General features: G+C 47.5%; 1 protein-coding gene across 1 annotated transcript in view; it reads left to right on the top strand.

Annotated features, from left to right (window-relative positions):
* Positions 1-13,209: 13,209 nt before the first annotated feature.
* Positions 13,210-15,797, top strand: part of LOC310800853 (NACHT, LRR and PYD domains-containing protein 3-like) — a gene marked incomplete at both ends in the record, with an annotated part of 85,651 nt that continues 83,063 nt past the window's right edge. Inside the window, 2 exons of the mRNA XM_083664750.1 lie at positions 13,210-13,462; positions 15,489-15,587. Coding sequence (XP_083520876.1) covers positions 13,210-13,462; positions 15,489-15,587 — 352 coding nt within the window. The remainder of the gene's footprint in view (positions 13,463-15,488; positions 15,588-15,797) is intronic.

Below are 15,797 nucleotides of genomic sequence, written 5' to 3' on the forward strand. Positions count from 1 at the left end.
AAAAATAACTTTTTTAATTTTTTTTAATTGTTATTGCCTTTTCAGAGACATTTTGGGCCAGTGCCCTTCTTCAGTGTGCATCAGTGGCAAGTAAGGTGAATCAGTCACACACAGGTGATGGTTATCAGCAAGCAGCTCCCAAAAAGGCACATATCAGGATATATACAACACATCCTATACTTACGTCCCACACAGTTGGCATCGTGTATGACAGCAACAATACGAGCATAGATAATCTAACACACAAACATAGTTTGTAGCATCAACATTATAAAGGATACAAAAAACAAACTGTTCACAAGCAATGAGCAACTGACTAGTAGATAGCACACACTACAGAGTAGCACATGAGCAACTTACTAGTAGACAGCAGCACACACTACAGAGTAGACAGCACACACTACAGAGTAGACAGCACACACTACAGACAGCACACACTACAGAGTAGACAGCACACACTACAGAGTAGACAGCACACACTACAGAGTAGTAGACCGCACACACTACAGAGTAGACAGTACACACTACAGACAGCACACACTACACAGTAGACAGCACACACTACACAGTAGACAGCACACACTACACAGTAGACAGCACACACTACAGAGTAGTAGACCGCACACACTACAGAGTAGACAGCACACACTACAGAGTAGACAGCACACACTACAGACAGCACACACACTACAGAGTAGACAGCACACACTACAGAGCAGACAGCACACACTACAGAGTAGACAGAACACACTACAGAGCAGACAGCACACACTACAGAGTAGACAGCACACACTACAGAGCAGACAGCACACACTACAGAGCAGACAGCACACACTACAGAGTAGACAGCACACACACTACAGAGTAGACAGCACACACACTACAGAGTAGACAGTACACACACTACAGAGCAGACAGCACACACTACAGAGTAGACAGCACACACTACAGAGCAGACAGCACACACTACAGAGTAGACAGCACACTATACAGAGCAGACAGCACACACTACAGAGCAGACAGCACACACTACAGAGTAGACAGCACACACTACAGAGTAGACAGCACACACTACAGAGCAGACAGCACACACTACAGAGTAGACAGCACACACTACAGAATAGACAGCACACACTACAGAGTAGACAGCACACACTACAGAGTAGCACGTGCCGGCATTAGAACAAGCAAAAAAATAAGTGAGCACCAAACAATTTATAAACAGCAAAACAAAACAGCAGCGAGCAGAGATATCAGAGGGTTTCGAAGCAGTTGCATGACTCCGAAAGAGAAACCACAATCAAGCGTTTAAAGGCTGATTTGGTGATGAGGCCAACTAGTTTAAGTGCTTTTTGTAGATTGTTCCAGTCGCTGGCAGCGGCGGCACGGAAAGCCAACAGACCGAGAGCAGTATTAGTTTTGGGAGCTTTCAACAGAAAAAGGTGCGCAGAGCGGGTGTTGCAGATTCACCCCACACTTATTACGTTTACATGCACACAATATTCCACTATTATTCGGAAAATGACTATATTCTGAATTTGATAAGGGTCATGTAAACAGCATATTCCAGTTGTATTTTCCGAATTTGCCCTTTTTCTGAATTTAGCATTTTCCGATTAAGACATCTGGGTTATTCCAGTATTATTTGGGTTTTCGGAGGATTCTTTGATCATGTATACGGTTTTTACCGCAGTTTCCGTACTTTGCGACGCATGTTGCCTGTTTGTGGTCAACTGATGTGTGCTAGAAAGCGCTAGAACAGATGATATAATCATAATAATCCATCATCTCTGGCATGCAAAAATAAAAGGCGACATTTCTGATCAGGAGGAGATGAGAAACATCGATTTAAAGAGAGAGAGAGAGAGAGTAGCCTATAGTGCCCAGTAGTGTTGTCACGGTACCAATAATTTGGTACTAGTGAATTTCCACGGTACTCGGTACCAATTTCGGTACCACGGTAAAAAAAACAGACTGATATTTCTTGAACATATTCTCCTTTATTAAAGTATGCAACCATTTCCAATTAACAAATGGCATGTAGCCTTCAACTTAACAAAACAATGTGCTTCTGCTTACTTCTTCTTACATTCAACTCTGTATGGCAGTGAGTACAGACAGTGGCATGTAGCCCTCAAGTATTTTATTTTATTATTATATTAAATATAATTTAATTTATTTCACAGAATTGCTGGAATCCTTTTTTTTCAACGGTGTATATTGGTATTTGATCGATGCATAGGAATTCTGCCAATGCCCTATCACACTTTCTTGCTTCATGTGAGTTCTTGTCATATTTCCTCTGCTTTTCAAAAACATCAGGACTTGTCTGCTGGGTGGTCTTTTGGGCTCAGCGACTTGTGCCTTCCTCTTCATCTTCATCTCTCGCATACTGTTAAATGGAAAGTAACGTCAGTGAGATTTACTAAAATAAAGAGATGATAAAGACAACTGCACATACACACATGTAGAGTGCAAGCAATTTTATGTAGCTAGTTTTAATTCACGGACATGTTTCACCCGAAAGAAGCTTGTATTTATTTTGATGCCATGTTGAACTATGGCTAAGTTCGGCTATTAGCCGTGTCCCATAATGATTCCATTACAAACATTGCATTGCAAACACGCTAGACTATGCTAGCTAACGCTGTACCAGGTATTAGCCGGGTCCCATAATGATTCCATTACGAAACACGTTAACGTTATTACGTTAACGTTAGCCAAACGTTTTTTTGGTTGCCAGCTATCTCAAAAACTAATGTGACAGGATAAGGTCCGTTTGATATGTTGTTAAACGTGTTATTTTACACTATTTGAAAGAATTAACCCACCTTGGATTCTTTGAACAGGTCTGGGTGCCTGTCTTTCAGGTGCTTGGCGAGATTGGATGTGTTACCCTGTTTGGTTTGGAACTCCCTTTCACACTTTTTGCAGATGGGGCTTTGGGGACTGATATTTCCAAATGCGACTCTTTGCATTCTTCTTCTCAACAAGTTGAGTTGTTGGAATAGGAGCAGCCCTCCTGCTGCAGCCGTAGCCATTCTCTTCGCCGCCTGTGCGCACTGCTCGTGTCAACAAGCTCTGAATGACTGTTCGCGATTAGTGTGGACGTTCGGGGACACCGTAGTCCCGGAAGTGCGCGGGGCTGTATGCGCAGTATGTATGTGTGTTGCTCAGGCAGACAGGCTAACGTTAGCTGGCGGCTGGGTCCATGAAGCCAAGCCATGGTGGCAAACTAAATAGTAAATTCGGTACCCTCGGTACCATGAAAAACAGGTACCGTTCAGTACCGTAGCAATGTAGTACCGTCCAAGTACCGAAGTACCGAGTACCGTGACAACACTAGTGCCCAGTGCCCACGGAAGTCCACAATGCTTGCGAGCCTGCGAGGTAATAATGTAGGCTACTAGCCTACTTTTTATGAAAGACTTGGATGCGCAACACCAAACTTTTCAGCAGCAAGCTCCTGAAATGGACCAAGTGATGCTCGTAAGAATAGTGCTGCTCTGTTTATTCTCAACAGAAAAACTCCGCGGCTCCGCCTACCTGCATCTCTCTCTCTCCCCCCCCTCCCTCACGTGTCGGCTGCATGTAAACGGGAATATTAGTGGATTATTAATTTACCGTAGTCGGAATATTGTCATTTTCCGAATATGGGCAAAAAGCGGAATATTGTGTCCGAGCACGGGGCGGGTGCTCTGGTGCTCGATGTGTGGAGGTCTGGGGGCATATCTGACGTCACACGAAATGTACACGGTGTGAGGGCTCACAAACCGTATTACCGTATACTACTGACAGGATAAGTGATTTGTCTAAGTTTACAAGATACAAGATACAAGGGGCCCTATCTTCGTAAATGCGGTAATTTCGCATTTTGCGCTCGTTTAACGCTGCGCGCAATGCAAATTGGGGGTGGGCATGCAAGCGCATGCCTGTTGTAATTGTACTGGACATAGGCGTGCCACATGCCAAACCAGGCATTTCAGCACAAAAATGTGGGGGTAGATTGCATTATCCTATCGTAAGCAGCGCGCAATTACTTTGCGCTAAGAGCTTTAAAAAGCCCCTCTTATGCGCTAAATACCCCGCTGCACTTGAGCACACCTTAATCTCCGTGCTGTACAGCGCACTGCAGAGTGGCGGTGGTGGCCTAAAGGTTAGAGAAGCGAGCTTGTGACCGGAAGGTCGTCGGTTCAATCCCCAGGACTGGCAGGATAAATCTGGGTGGGGTAAGTGAAAAGGCAGTGCTTGCCCCTCCCTCATTACCACCTGTTGGCTTGCTGGGGGCAAGGCTTCTGGGCTTGCCTTGTGAAGTGTGCTGGATCGTGTATGAGGGCTCACGCGCTGTGATCGATCAGAATCACGGAGATGGAGATAGGGACCGAGATGTCGATCCTGGGACGCGGTTGAATTACCACTGTTGACCTGTCTGGGTGTAAGGCAGTCGGTCACCAGGGCCTGGCTGGTTGTAAGACAGCAGGGGTTCAATTCGGGTCCGGGATTAATTGTGCTAATGGTTGACATTATTAGGGAGGTAAGAATACCTGAAGAAGTATGGAAGTCGAAGGAATCTCGAAGGAATCAAGCAGGAATCTCTCGGATGTGGTATAGCGTCACACCTTGTTTATATGCCCGCGTTTTGGTGTATGACATCACGTCATTGGTGATGTCACAACGTTCGAGGGAGCTATGACATCATCGGTGTTATGTCTGACATCGCCGATGACCTCACAGGTGAACTCTATGCTATGACATCATTGTCATCGTTGATGATGTCATCATCATTACGTCGTTGGCGCGCCGGCTGGTAGGCATCGACTGCCCCAAGAACAGGCCTGACGGTGGGCCATTATGGACCGTTTCTACAGCCGCTCCCAGATTCCTGTGGGGAATCTGTATTCTTCCAGAAATGGCCGGAATGGCCCTCCAGTCCCACCTGGTATAGGCAGGGCTTGGTTGATTATTCTGGGAGTGAGGGGGGCTGTGGTCCGCCTGGCCACCGGCCGGGTGTAGGCACGGGTCCGCACGCCGTTGTCCAGTCCCGTACATCACAAGAGCCAAGATTTGGTCACTGTCCTCGTTGGCCAGGATGTGTGTGGGATCCTACTGCCGTAGTGAGCTGTAGTGGCCTCTGGGGGCTTGAGTTTCCAGTTGAGGAAACTCAGCGGCGTGAGGTCAGCGCAGGAGCCGCTCAGGAGCCGGGGGTCTACCCAGCTACTGCGGTAGTGAGGAGCCTCTGGTTCTGGTGGCTTGAGTTTCCAGTCGAGGAACCTCAGCGGCGTAGGGTCGGTGAGGAAGCAGTTTGTCTGCCCTCGTTGGAGGGAGGCCTCTGCCCCTAGTGCCTCGTTGGCCGCCCCGTGGAGCGCCGGTGTGGCATAGGTCTGCTCTGGGCGAATTGCCGGCGAGACGATGAGGGAGACGGCCGCCCCGTGAAGCATATGGGGCTCCTGCCTCGCTGTCCTCAAAGGCATGTCCACTTGCTCGGACTTCTTGGCCTCCCTAGAGGCCTTGGCTGGAGTTGTCTCCATGAGCCCGGGCAGGGCCAGGAGGTGAATTCTGGGAATAGGTAGTTGAGATGGCTGGTCCCGTCCTCTGGGGGGGTCCCAGCTGTCATGTCCAGCTATCTTGTGGGAATGATTGACGCCGTCCGGCTGGCTGTGCCCTGTGCTGTTGGTCTCAGTGTTCGCCATGCCTCCCTGAGTCTGGTGTATCGCAGTGGCGGGGTCGGCCGCCCCGATGCACTGTATTGCATGCTCAGGGTCGGCGACCTCTGTCGGTGGACATGTCCTAGGTGGGAGTGTTGGTGTTGGTGGCATTGGCACTGGAACAGTGGGTTCCGTAGTTTGGGTCGTTGGCTCTGGAGCCGCCGTGCTGACCTGACCCTGGTCGTGGGAGGTGAGGGGCACAGGTGAAATGTTGAGCCGGGGTGCGGGCACCGGTGAAGTGGGTGGCGCCCTCCGGGTTGCTAACCCTGAGGCCGGTACGCACGCCTGTCTATGGTCTTGGGGGGCGAGAGGCACAGATGGAACTGCCGGGTCCCCGGCAAGTGGACGGGCGCGAGGCCGGGCCGCCACGTGCTCCTGCTCGACTTGCCGCCGGGCACGAACCCGGGCCTCGTGGTGGGCCAGCTCAGCTTGCCGCAGGTGTCGGCTTCTCTCCAGGTGGCGGGTGATCCGCTCTCTAGCTTGGAGGGCCTCCTCTTGGGCCTGTTCTTGGGCCCGCTGAGCCTCTGCTTGGACCCGTTGAGCCTCTGCTTGGACCCTTTCTCGGGCCCGCCTCGCCGCGCTGGTTTGCTCATTCAGCCGGTCGTACTCCGCATCGGCTTCCTCCTCCTCCGCGTGTTGGCGGCGAAGGCTCTCGGTCGCCAATAGTGCCTTGTATTCCTCGTAAGCTGCCGCTTGGGCTGAGGAATACGCGTAGGCGCGTACGGTTGACCGTGAGCTGGCGCTAGAGTGTCGCGATGCACTATGGTGACTGCAGTAACTGCTGGCGCTATGATAGTGAGAGTGACTGGGGCTCCTCGACCGATGCTCTGCTCGGGAAGGGGGCCGGACCCCTTGGTACCGGGCTGACCCATACCGGCCTGGGGTCTCCGGGTCATAGGCGAGGGCCTGGGCCGAAGATGTTCCGTCATGATGGCTTGCGCCCTGATGATGGTGACTCCTGCGCCCGCTGGGGCTGCGGGATACATGGGTGTCTCTGTCGTCATAGGTCAAACCTCCATGACCTGACCTGTCCTGACTTGACTGATGACCAGCTTGATGGGACCTGCCAGTGCGTTGGGATTCCTTGAAGTATTCAGTGATGTCCTGGTTGGTCTCCCTTTGGCGCACGATCAAGTCCCTTGCCTGGGATGCCTGAGCAGGGAGTCGGTGGTGACTGCGGGTGAGTTCCTGCCCCGGTTGGATCGTTTGGTGGGAGTGTAGGGGGTCTGGCCCTTTAGTACTACTCCGAACCCTGGATACTCTGCGGTATCCAGATTCGATCTGGTGGGGGAAGGGTTGCTCCTCTGGTCGGTGAGGTGCCGTGACCAGAGCGAGCTCACCTGACTCCTGCTCCATCTCTGAGCGTCGCAAGTCCTCTGATCCGCTCGAAGGACCAAATTGTAGCGAAGCTAGTGTGCTTGCTGGGGGCAAAGCTTCTGGGCTTGCCTCGTGAAGTGTGCTGGATCGTGTATGAAGGCTCACGGGGAGTGAGTAAGAGTAAGAATACCTGAAGAAGTAAGGAAGTCGAAGGAATCTCGAAGGAATCAAGCAGGAATCTCTCGGATGTGGTATAGCGTCACAGAACACCTTGTTTATATGCCCGCGTTTTGGTGTATGACATCACGTCATTGGTGATGTCACAACGTTCGAGGGAGCTATGACATCAGCGGTGTTATGTCTGACATCGCCGATGACCTCACAGGTGAACTCTATGCTATGACATCATTGTCATCGTTGATGATGTCATCATCATTACGTCGTTGGCGCGCCGGCTGGTAGGCATCGACTGCCCCAAGAACAGGCCTGACGGTGGGCCATTATGGACCGTTTCTACACCACCACTGAGGTGCCCTTGAGCAAGGCCCTTAACCCCAACCGCTCTGAGCTCCGGAGCTGATCTGAGCTCCGGAGCTGATCAGTGGCCAGCAGATTAGACTGTGGTTGTACTGATCAGCTTCCAGTTGTGAATGTGAACAGGGCACTCCTGAAAGCAGTGAGACTCCCCCTGTATAAATAATGGTAAAAAAAAAAGTAAAATTCCTTTTGGATATGTCATTACACACAGCCTTGCCACGCCAATACATCAAATTCTGCTGCTAAAATTGGGTATTAGCAGATAATTCAATGGGGCAATCAACTATAACTCACTGAGAAACTTTTATCACATCGCAAAGAGGGAAATTAATTGGGAAACCTTGTTGGACAAATGGACAAAGGCTATTTACCTTCACCAATCCAATAACCACCACAGACGATCTGTCAATAAGCTCTCTCCATCTCTCTCTATCCTCGGCACGAGTGAGTACACTCTATTATGCATGGAGAGAATTACAGCATATTGCATGCCTCGCGCAAACAGCCATTGCGAGAGGGGAATCTGATTGGTTTTGATTGACGTAATGCCCAGGCCACACCTGTGAATAATTCTGGTACTTAAGACCGCCCAAATCCTGTTTACGCTGGCATTTTGGGGGCGCAGATGATTTCTCACGGCTCTAATTTGCGCCTGTGGCACGTGCCGTGAACGTTTCCGCATCGACGCTGAGAATTGCATCCCCACCATATTTCGGGGCTGTTTTAACTTAGAAAACAGGGTCACGTCTACCAGACAATTATATCACTTTTAAACAGTTACATTTCTGTATAAATCATTACAATATGCTCCCGTGAGGAGGTGGGGATGCGTTTAGCTGCTGCCGAGCGGGGGTGAAAAACTCATGCATCCGCAAACAGATGCGCAACCACAAATAGGGGATATCACCTGTACCAAGATAGGGCTCAAGATGATCAAGTACACACGTGTGAAATTCTTGAGCTGTGTTGTGTTCTGTTACATGTTATCATCATCATCATCATCATCATAATTGCCTCACCATCATCATCATCATCATCATTATCATCATCAACATCGTATTACAAATCTGTTGTCTGTGCATGTCTATAAACTATAAATGGAATGTACAATATATTGCTGTTGTCCATAAATAGATTGTTGCATTTTGGACAGCGGTTTGAGAGTAATTATTAGGTGGTTTTATTTATTAATCCAAAAAGGTTCATAGTGTCTATACTTTACTTAGATTGATAGGTTTTCTTTTATATCAGACACAGGTTTGTATTCCTACCTGACATGTTTCGACGGTAATACTTCCGTCTTCTTCAGAGGTGTCACTAGATGGTGTGTGACGTGTCTTTAACAGCTGATGTTGTTTACAGAGGCGTGATCGTCCTGTCAGATTTGACAGGACGACCACGCCCCTTGCTGTCATCTCGCCGTTTGAGAACGCTGCTCCAGGTGGTGGAAAGCATATAAGCCCCCTCGTCCCGGTTCATCGTCGTTTGCGCCCGCTTCCTGATCTCCACTGCCTCCATAATCCAGCGCTGGTGTTTGTTGTCCTGGGTGCGGATGACTTTGGCCTTATCCCAGTCCATAATGTGGTTCTCCCTTTTGCAGTGATCTGTGATTGCTGATTTGAGATTTTCTTGTAGTGCCTGTTCCTTTATAGCCTGTGTCTGCCTTTTTGTTGTCTCCTTCTCACATTCCTTTTGGTGCTCTTTTTTGCGGGTGATGAATGACCGTCCTGTTTCTCCTATGTATGATTTATTGCATGATTGACATGGTATTTCATAGATGACGTTACATTTTTTGTTTGGGTCGATTTTGTCTTTTGGGTGCACTAGCAGTTGTCTGAGTTTTATGTGTGGTTTAACTGGTGTGCTGATGTGACGTTTACTCATGGCTCTCTGTATGCGTTCAGTGATGCCTCTGATGTATGGTAGTGTGACCGCCCCTATGTTTTCTGTTTTATTGTCCGGTTTCTTTTTACCTGTACGGGTGTGTTGTCTTTGTTTGACTTGCTGTTTTCCCTTTTCTATGGCCCAGTTTGGGTAGTGGCAGGTTTTGAGAGCGTTGTGGATGTGTTGTTCCTCTTGTTTTTTGTCCTCTTCCTCCGTTATAATGCTGGCGCATATATTATAATTCTGTAAACAACATCAGCTGTTAAAGACACGTCACACACCATCTAGTGACACCTCTGAAGAAGACGGAAGTATTACCGTCGAAACATGTCAGGTAGGAATACAAACCTGTGTCTGATATAAAAGAAAACCTATCAATCTAAGGTTTTATTTATTATTTAGGAGTCTGGTGGCTTGGGGGATGAAGTTGTTTCTCAGCCTGCTTGTCAGAGTTTGTGGGGTTCTGTATCTCCTCCCTGATGGTAGCAGGGAGAACATGTTGTTGAGTGGGTGGGTTGAGTCTTTGATTATTTTCATAGCCCTCTTGAGGCAGCTCCCGTACCAGGAGGTGAAGCAGCCGCTCAACAGGCTCTCGATGGTGCCTCTGTAGAAGTCTATGAATATCTTGGGTCTCAGGCTGATCCTCTTTAGTCGCCTGAGGCCGTGCAGGCGTTGTTGGGCCTTTTTGGCAACAGAGGTGGTGTGGCTGGTCCAGGTTAGGTCCCGGTGGATGTTGACACCTATAGGTACTTGAAGCTGTCCACTCTCTCTACCTCTGTGCTGTAGATGGTGACCGGGCGGTGGTCCCCCCTCTCCTGTAGTCTATAATAACCTCCTTGGTTTTGGCCACGTTCAGGGAGAGGTGGCTGTCCTGGCACCACTGTTCCAGGACAGCCACCTCTTTCCTGTAGGCTGTTTCATCGCCATTGGAGATCAGCCCCACCACTGCTGTGTCATCCGCAAACTTCACGATGGTGTTTGAGGTTTGGGTTGCCACACAGTCGTGGGTGTACAGGTCGTATACCAGTAGGTGCTGGAGACACAGCCCTGCACCACTCCTATACTGATGGTCAGTGTGGAGGAGGTGCGGTCATCTGCGTTCAGTACCTGCTGTCGGTCTGTGAGGAAATCTAATACATCAGATCGGCAATTAGGCCCCGCCCCCTTTTAGAGCGAAAAACACAAGCCTCTCCCCGTTGACTTTAATGTAAAAGCACTACCCCAGAAAATTATAGAAAAATAACAGAATCAATCTCGTTTATTAATGACCCCAAAACACCATGACATGACAATATATTACAACTCGCCTGGCCATAGAATGGGCAAGATACATCGGAAATATTACCTTGACCTAAAATCATGTGACTCATGTCACTATTTACATTACAGCCCCGGCTGGTCGTCATAGCGACCGCACACCTGCCCTCCGCCCATAGCCAAAGCAGGCTTAAATCCATACACGGACCTTTTAAACTGGTTAGGAAATCCTGTGGCCTCTATATCATATGACCTACATGGGCAATGAGACCATCGGCCAGGAGAATGGATATCAATTTGTTGTTATTTATCCTACATGCATACGCTACGTGCAGAAGGGAAGCCAAGCCACCACCCCGGCTTGCGCTGGGCGGGGGATGGGAGTTACGCTACGGGGAGAAGGGAAGTGGTAGAGATGTAACGGTATGAAAATTTCGCATCACGATTATTGTGACCAAAATTATCACGGTTATCGTATTATCACGGTATTCGTAAAAAAATTATGAAAATGTTCAAAAAGTACTGAGAGACTCACTGAAATCATTTTACAACATTTTATATTGAAAACTCAGAGCGAAAAAGGATTGATACATGCACTGAAATCATTTCTCCAAGGCTGCACATTTGGAGACTGTTGCCAACTTTGATTGATGATGGACAGTATTTACCATGTTTTTCAAAGCACTGTAATTACGGTAATCACGGTACCACGGTTTTAATGATAATGCAATTTTGAAACGGTATGGTTATCGTAAAGAATTTTATCACGGTTATCATTAAAACCGGTTATCATTACATCCCTAGCTACCACCAGGCAAGACCGCGGCTTCACTAAACCCCCACCTCCGGCCTAGCGGAGCCGACGTTACACACAACTACAAGGGGTTCCAGAGCAGCGGGATTTTTCTCTCTCAAAACAATTGAAAACCGTCATGTTAAGGCTGAGCAAGGAGAGCTATTTTATTTCACCAGAGCCGGAGGCAGCAACACAAAAGACTGATGGAAATAACAGAAGAGAATTGGCGGACACCGTGGTGGTGAGTAGCTCAGAGACTGGTCATGAGTTACATGATTTTAGATGGGTCAAAGTAATATTTCCGATGTATCTTGCTTATTCTATGGCCAGGCGAGTTGTAATATATTGTCATGTCATGGTGTTTTGGGGTAATTAATAAACAAGATATATTCTGTTATTTTTCTATATTTTTTCTTGGTTGTGCTATTTTACATTGAAATCAACGGGGAGAGCCTTGTGTTTTCCCCCTAAAAGGGGGCGGGAACATGTGGCGCCTACAAAATGACGTATTGCTGATCTGACCTATATCCAGTCACATATCGCTGTGTTCACGCCTAGTTGTTTGAGTTTCCTGACCAGCCTGGAGGGCACGATGGTGTTGAGCGCTGAGCTGTAGTCCACAAACAACGTTCTTAGGTAGGTGTCCTTTCCCTTCAAGTGGGAGAGGGCCGTGTGTAGCACAAGGGCTACGGCGTCTGCTATGCTCCTGTTGGTACGGTATGTGAATTGCAGGGGGTCGTGGGGCGAGGGGAGGAGCAGGGGGCGGATGCATCTAGTGAAAAAAATCCTTCAGCTTTGAGTGACCGTCACAAGTCTGTCTGACAGCGCGTGGAGCTCGGGGCAAAGCTGCTCGTTGCAGCGCTTTGACGCACCAGGCTGGAGCTGTTTTATGGAGCTTTTTCCTGAAGGGAGATTGTTGCTTTTCGCTGCTTACTGGTTTTGGTGGACAATAACCGTTGTTTCTGGGCAAATCTATCACATGACGGTGAAAACACAGATTGATGTGATATCACGTCAACGGCGGGGAAAGAGTTAATGGTACAAGTTATCAGACACGCTCGCAGTCACACATCAGATTGTTTATTCCACGTGTGAAAAGTGAATCAGCAAATACTGCTTTTTCCTTTTACGCTCCTGATAAATGGAACAGGCTCACGGCCTGCTAAAACTGGAGTGATTTGTCTCTATAGAGTCGTTCAGAGTACTTGAAGATATGTTACATAAGGATTGATCTTGTTTTTCTTCATGTTTTTTATCTTGTTTTGTACTGTAATTTTGTATTTTCTATTTTGTGTTGTTGAAATGTCTAAATGCACTGTAACAGGGTGTCCTTGTAAATGAGAGCTTGCTCTCAAGGGCCTTCCCTGTATAAAGGTAAAATAAAATAAAATAAAATAAAGTATATATATATATATATATATATATATATATATATATATATATATATATATATATATATACAGTATATATATATATATATATATTTTTTTTTTGGTGGTCATGAGATGATTTGGGAAATAAACTAGTCTCTTATGCAAATTTGTCACATTTATCATGTCCTCTAAAGGAGGTCACATGACCTCTCTTCAGTTTTAAGTGGTCATCAGCCAAAAAGCCACCAGGACACCCCATGAGTGAAGAAATTACATGACTGTCCTTTGAGTTGAACATATCCTCTGATTTGCAGGGAGCAACAAGGATCATCCTTGAAGGATGGCAGCCATTAAGCTACTAAAGGTATTGGAGGGTTTGGACGATGACGAGTTCAAGAAGTTCAAGTGGTTCCTGCAGCAGGCGGACTTTCTGGAAGGCTTCCCAGTCATCCCAAAGAGCCGACTATGTAATGCAGACAGGCTGGATACAGTCGATCTGATGGTCCAGACCTACCATGAAAACTCTCTGGAGGTGACCAAGAGAGTTTTGAGGAAGATGCAGAAGAATGATCTAGTGCAGAGTTTGTCAGAAGGTAAGTCATTGGAAGAGAAAAGTGCGGACAGGTGACAAATGCATCACATGCGTAAATTATACTATATTATAGGAACAATAGCATTAACTGTTAGCCTATCTTGCTTGCAGATAGATGTGTGAGGAGGGAGTCCCCTAACAGCAGATATATGTGTGAGGAGGGAGTTCCCTAACAGCAGATAGATGTGTGAGGAGGGAGTCCCCTAACAGCAGATATATGTGTGAGGAGGAGGGAGTTCCCTAACAGCAGATAGATGTGTGAGGAGGGAGTCCCCTAACAGCAGATAGATGTGTGAGGAGGAGGGAGTTCCCTAACAGCAGATAGATGTGTGAGGAGGGAGTCCCCTAACAGCAGATAGATGTGTGAGGAGGGAGTCCCCTAACAGCAGATAGATGTGTGAGGAGGGAGTCCCCTAACAGCAGATACAGTAGATGTGTGAGGAGGGAGTTCCCTAACACCAGATAGATGTGTGAGGAGGGAGTCCCCTAACAGCAGATAGATGTGTGAGGAGGGAGTCCCCTAACAGCAGATAGATGTGTGAGGAGGGAGTCCCCTAACATATAGATGTGTGAGGAGGGAGTCCCCTAACAGATAGATGTGTGAGGAGGAACTCCCCTAACAGCAGATAGATGTGTGAGGAGGGAGTCTAACAGCAGATAGATGTGTGAGGAGGGAGTCCCCTAACAGCAGATAGATGTGTGAGGAGGGAGTCCACTAACAGCAGATAGATGTGTGAGGAGGGAGTCCCCTAACAGATAGATGTGTGAGGAGGGAGTCCCCGAACAGCAGATAGATGTGTGAGGAGTGAGTGCCCTAACAGCAGATAGATGTGTGAGGAGGGAGTCCCCTAACAGATAGATGTGTGAGGAGGGAGTCCCCTAACAGATAGATGTGTGAGGAGGGAGTCCCCTAACAGATAGATGTGTGAGGAGGGAGACCCCTAACATCAGATAGATGTGTGAGGAGGGAGTCCCCTAACAGCAGATAGATGTGTGAGGAGGGAGTCCCCTAACAGATAGATGTGTGAGGAGGGAGTCCCCTAACAGCAGATAGATGTGTGAGGAGGGAGTTCCCTAACAGCAGATAGATGTGTGAGGAGGGAGTACCCTAACAGATAGATGTGGGAGGAGGGAGTCCCCTAACAGCAGATAGATGTGTGAGGAGGGCGTCCCCTAACATATAGATGTGTGAGGAGGGAGTCCCCTAACAACAGATATAATGTATGTGTGAGGAGGGAGTCCCCTAACTAACAGCAGATAGATGTGTGAGGAGGGAGTCCCCTAACAGCAGATAGATGTGTGAGGAGGGAGTCCCCTAACATATAGATGTGTGAGGAGGGAGTCCCCTAACAGATAGATGTGTGAGGAGGGAGTCCCCTAACAGATAGAAATGTGAGGAGGGAGTCCCCTAACAGATAGATGTGTGAGGAGGGAGTCCCCTAACTATATGTGTGAGGAGGGAGTCCCCTAACAGCAGGTAGATGTGTGAGGAGGGAGTCTCTTATAACTGCAGAGTGATGCACTTCATAATCTTTCATAATCGAAACATTGATTTTCCTCTTGGTCAAGTTTGTAGGTGTGACTTGTGTCCTGGATCCTATAGTTATCAATACACACAGACAAATATAACCAACCTATGTAGCCACCTATCTAGTCATCACTCCAACATGCTATTGCAACCTACACATTATTTTGTCTTTGTTTATCTATGTAGATTTGTTTATGTTGCAGGCGAAAACTAAGAAAAATCTACCTTGATCTGAAAAAATGTGCTGCAATTTCACTCAGTGAAATTTTGACGTCAATATGCACAGTTGCATTGATTATAGGTTTGTAAAAAAAACTGATGTGTGAAGGACCTTTATTCATGTGAGAGACTCTAAAACTAAACATAATGAATGTTCACTTCCTTCAGTTCTTCAGTATAAATGTAAAGAGTTGTGGGATGAATAGGAGCTATTGGCTGGTTGGCTGGTGTTAAATTCAAGCCCTTTTAAAGTTTCTCTCTCTCTCTGTCTCTCTCTCAGTGGATGTCAGAGAGCCTTCAGAGAACAAAGGATCTTCCTCCAGTCAGCCACAGTCTGCTCCTCGTCCGCAGCCTCCCACTGACAGCAGTCACACTGAAGGTAAAGCTATTCTCTGGCTCCCCCTGGCTGTCATGTTGGTCTTCTTACTGACCATTGTGTGTGGCTGTTAAAATGATACAGTACAGTATGTTTCTTTTACTTGATGTCACAGCTCCCGAAAGCCTTATAAACTACATAAGATTATCTGACCCATGATAAGGAGGGTATTATGAACTATAGAGACACTGCGGAGCGCGTCATGATTCAGAA

This window comes from Poromitra crassiceps (assembly GCF_964638095.1).
Source record: "Poromitra crassiceps genome assembly, contig: HAP1_SCAFFOLD_125, whole genome shotgun sequence".
NCBI classification, from domain to species: domain Eukaryota; kingdom Metazoa; phylum Chordata; class Actinopteri; order Beryciformes; family Melamphaidae; genus Poromitra; species Poromitra crassiceps.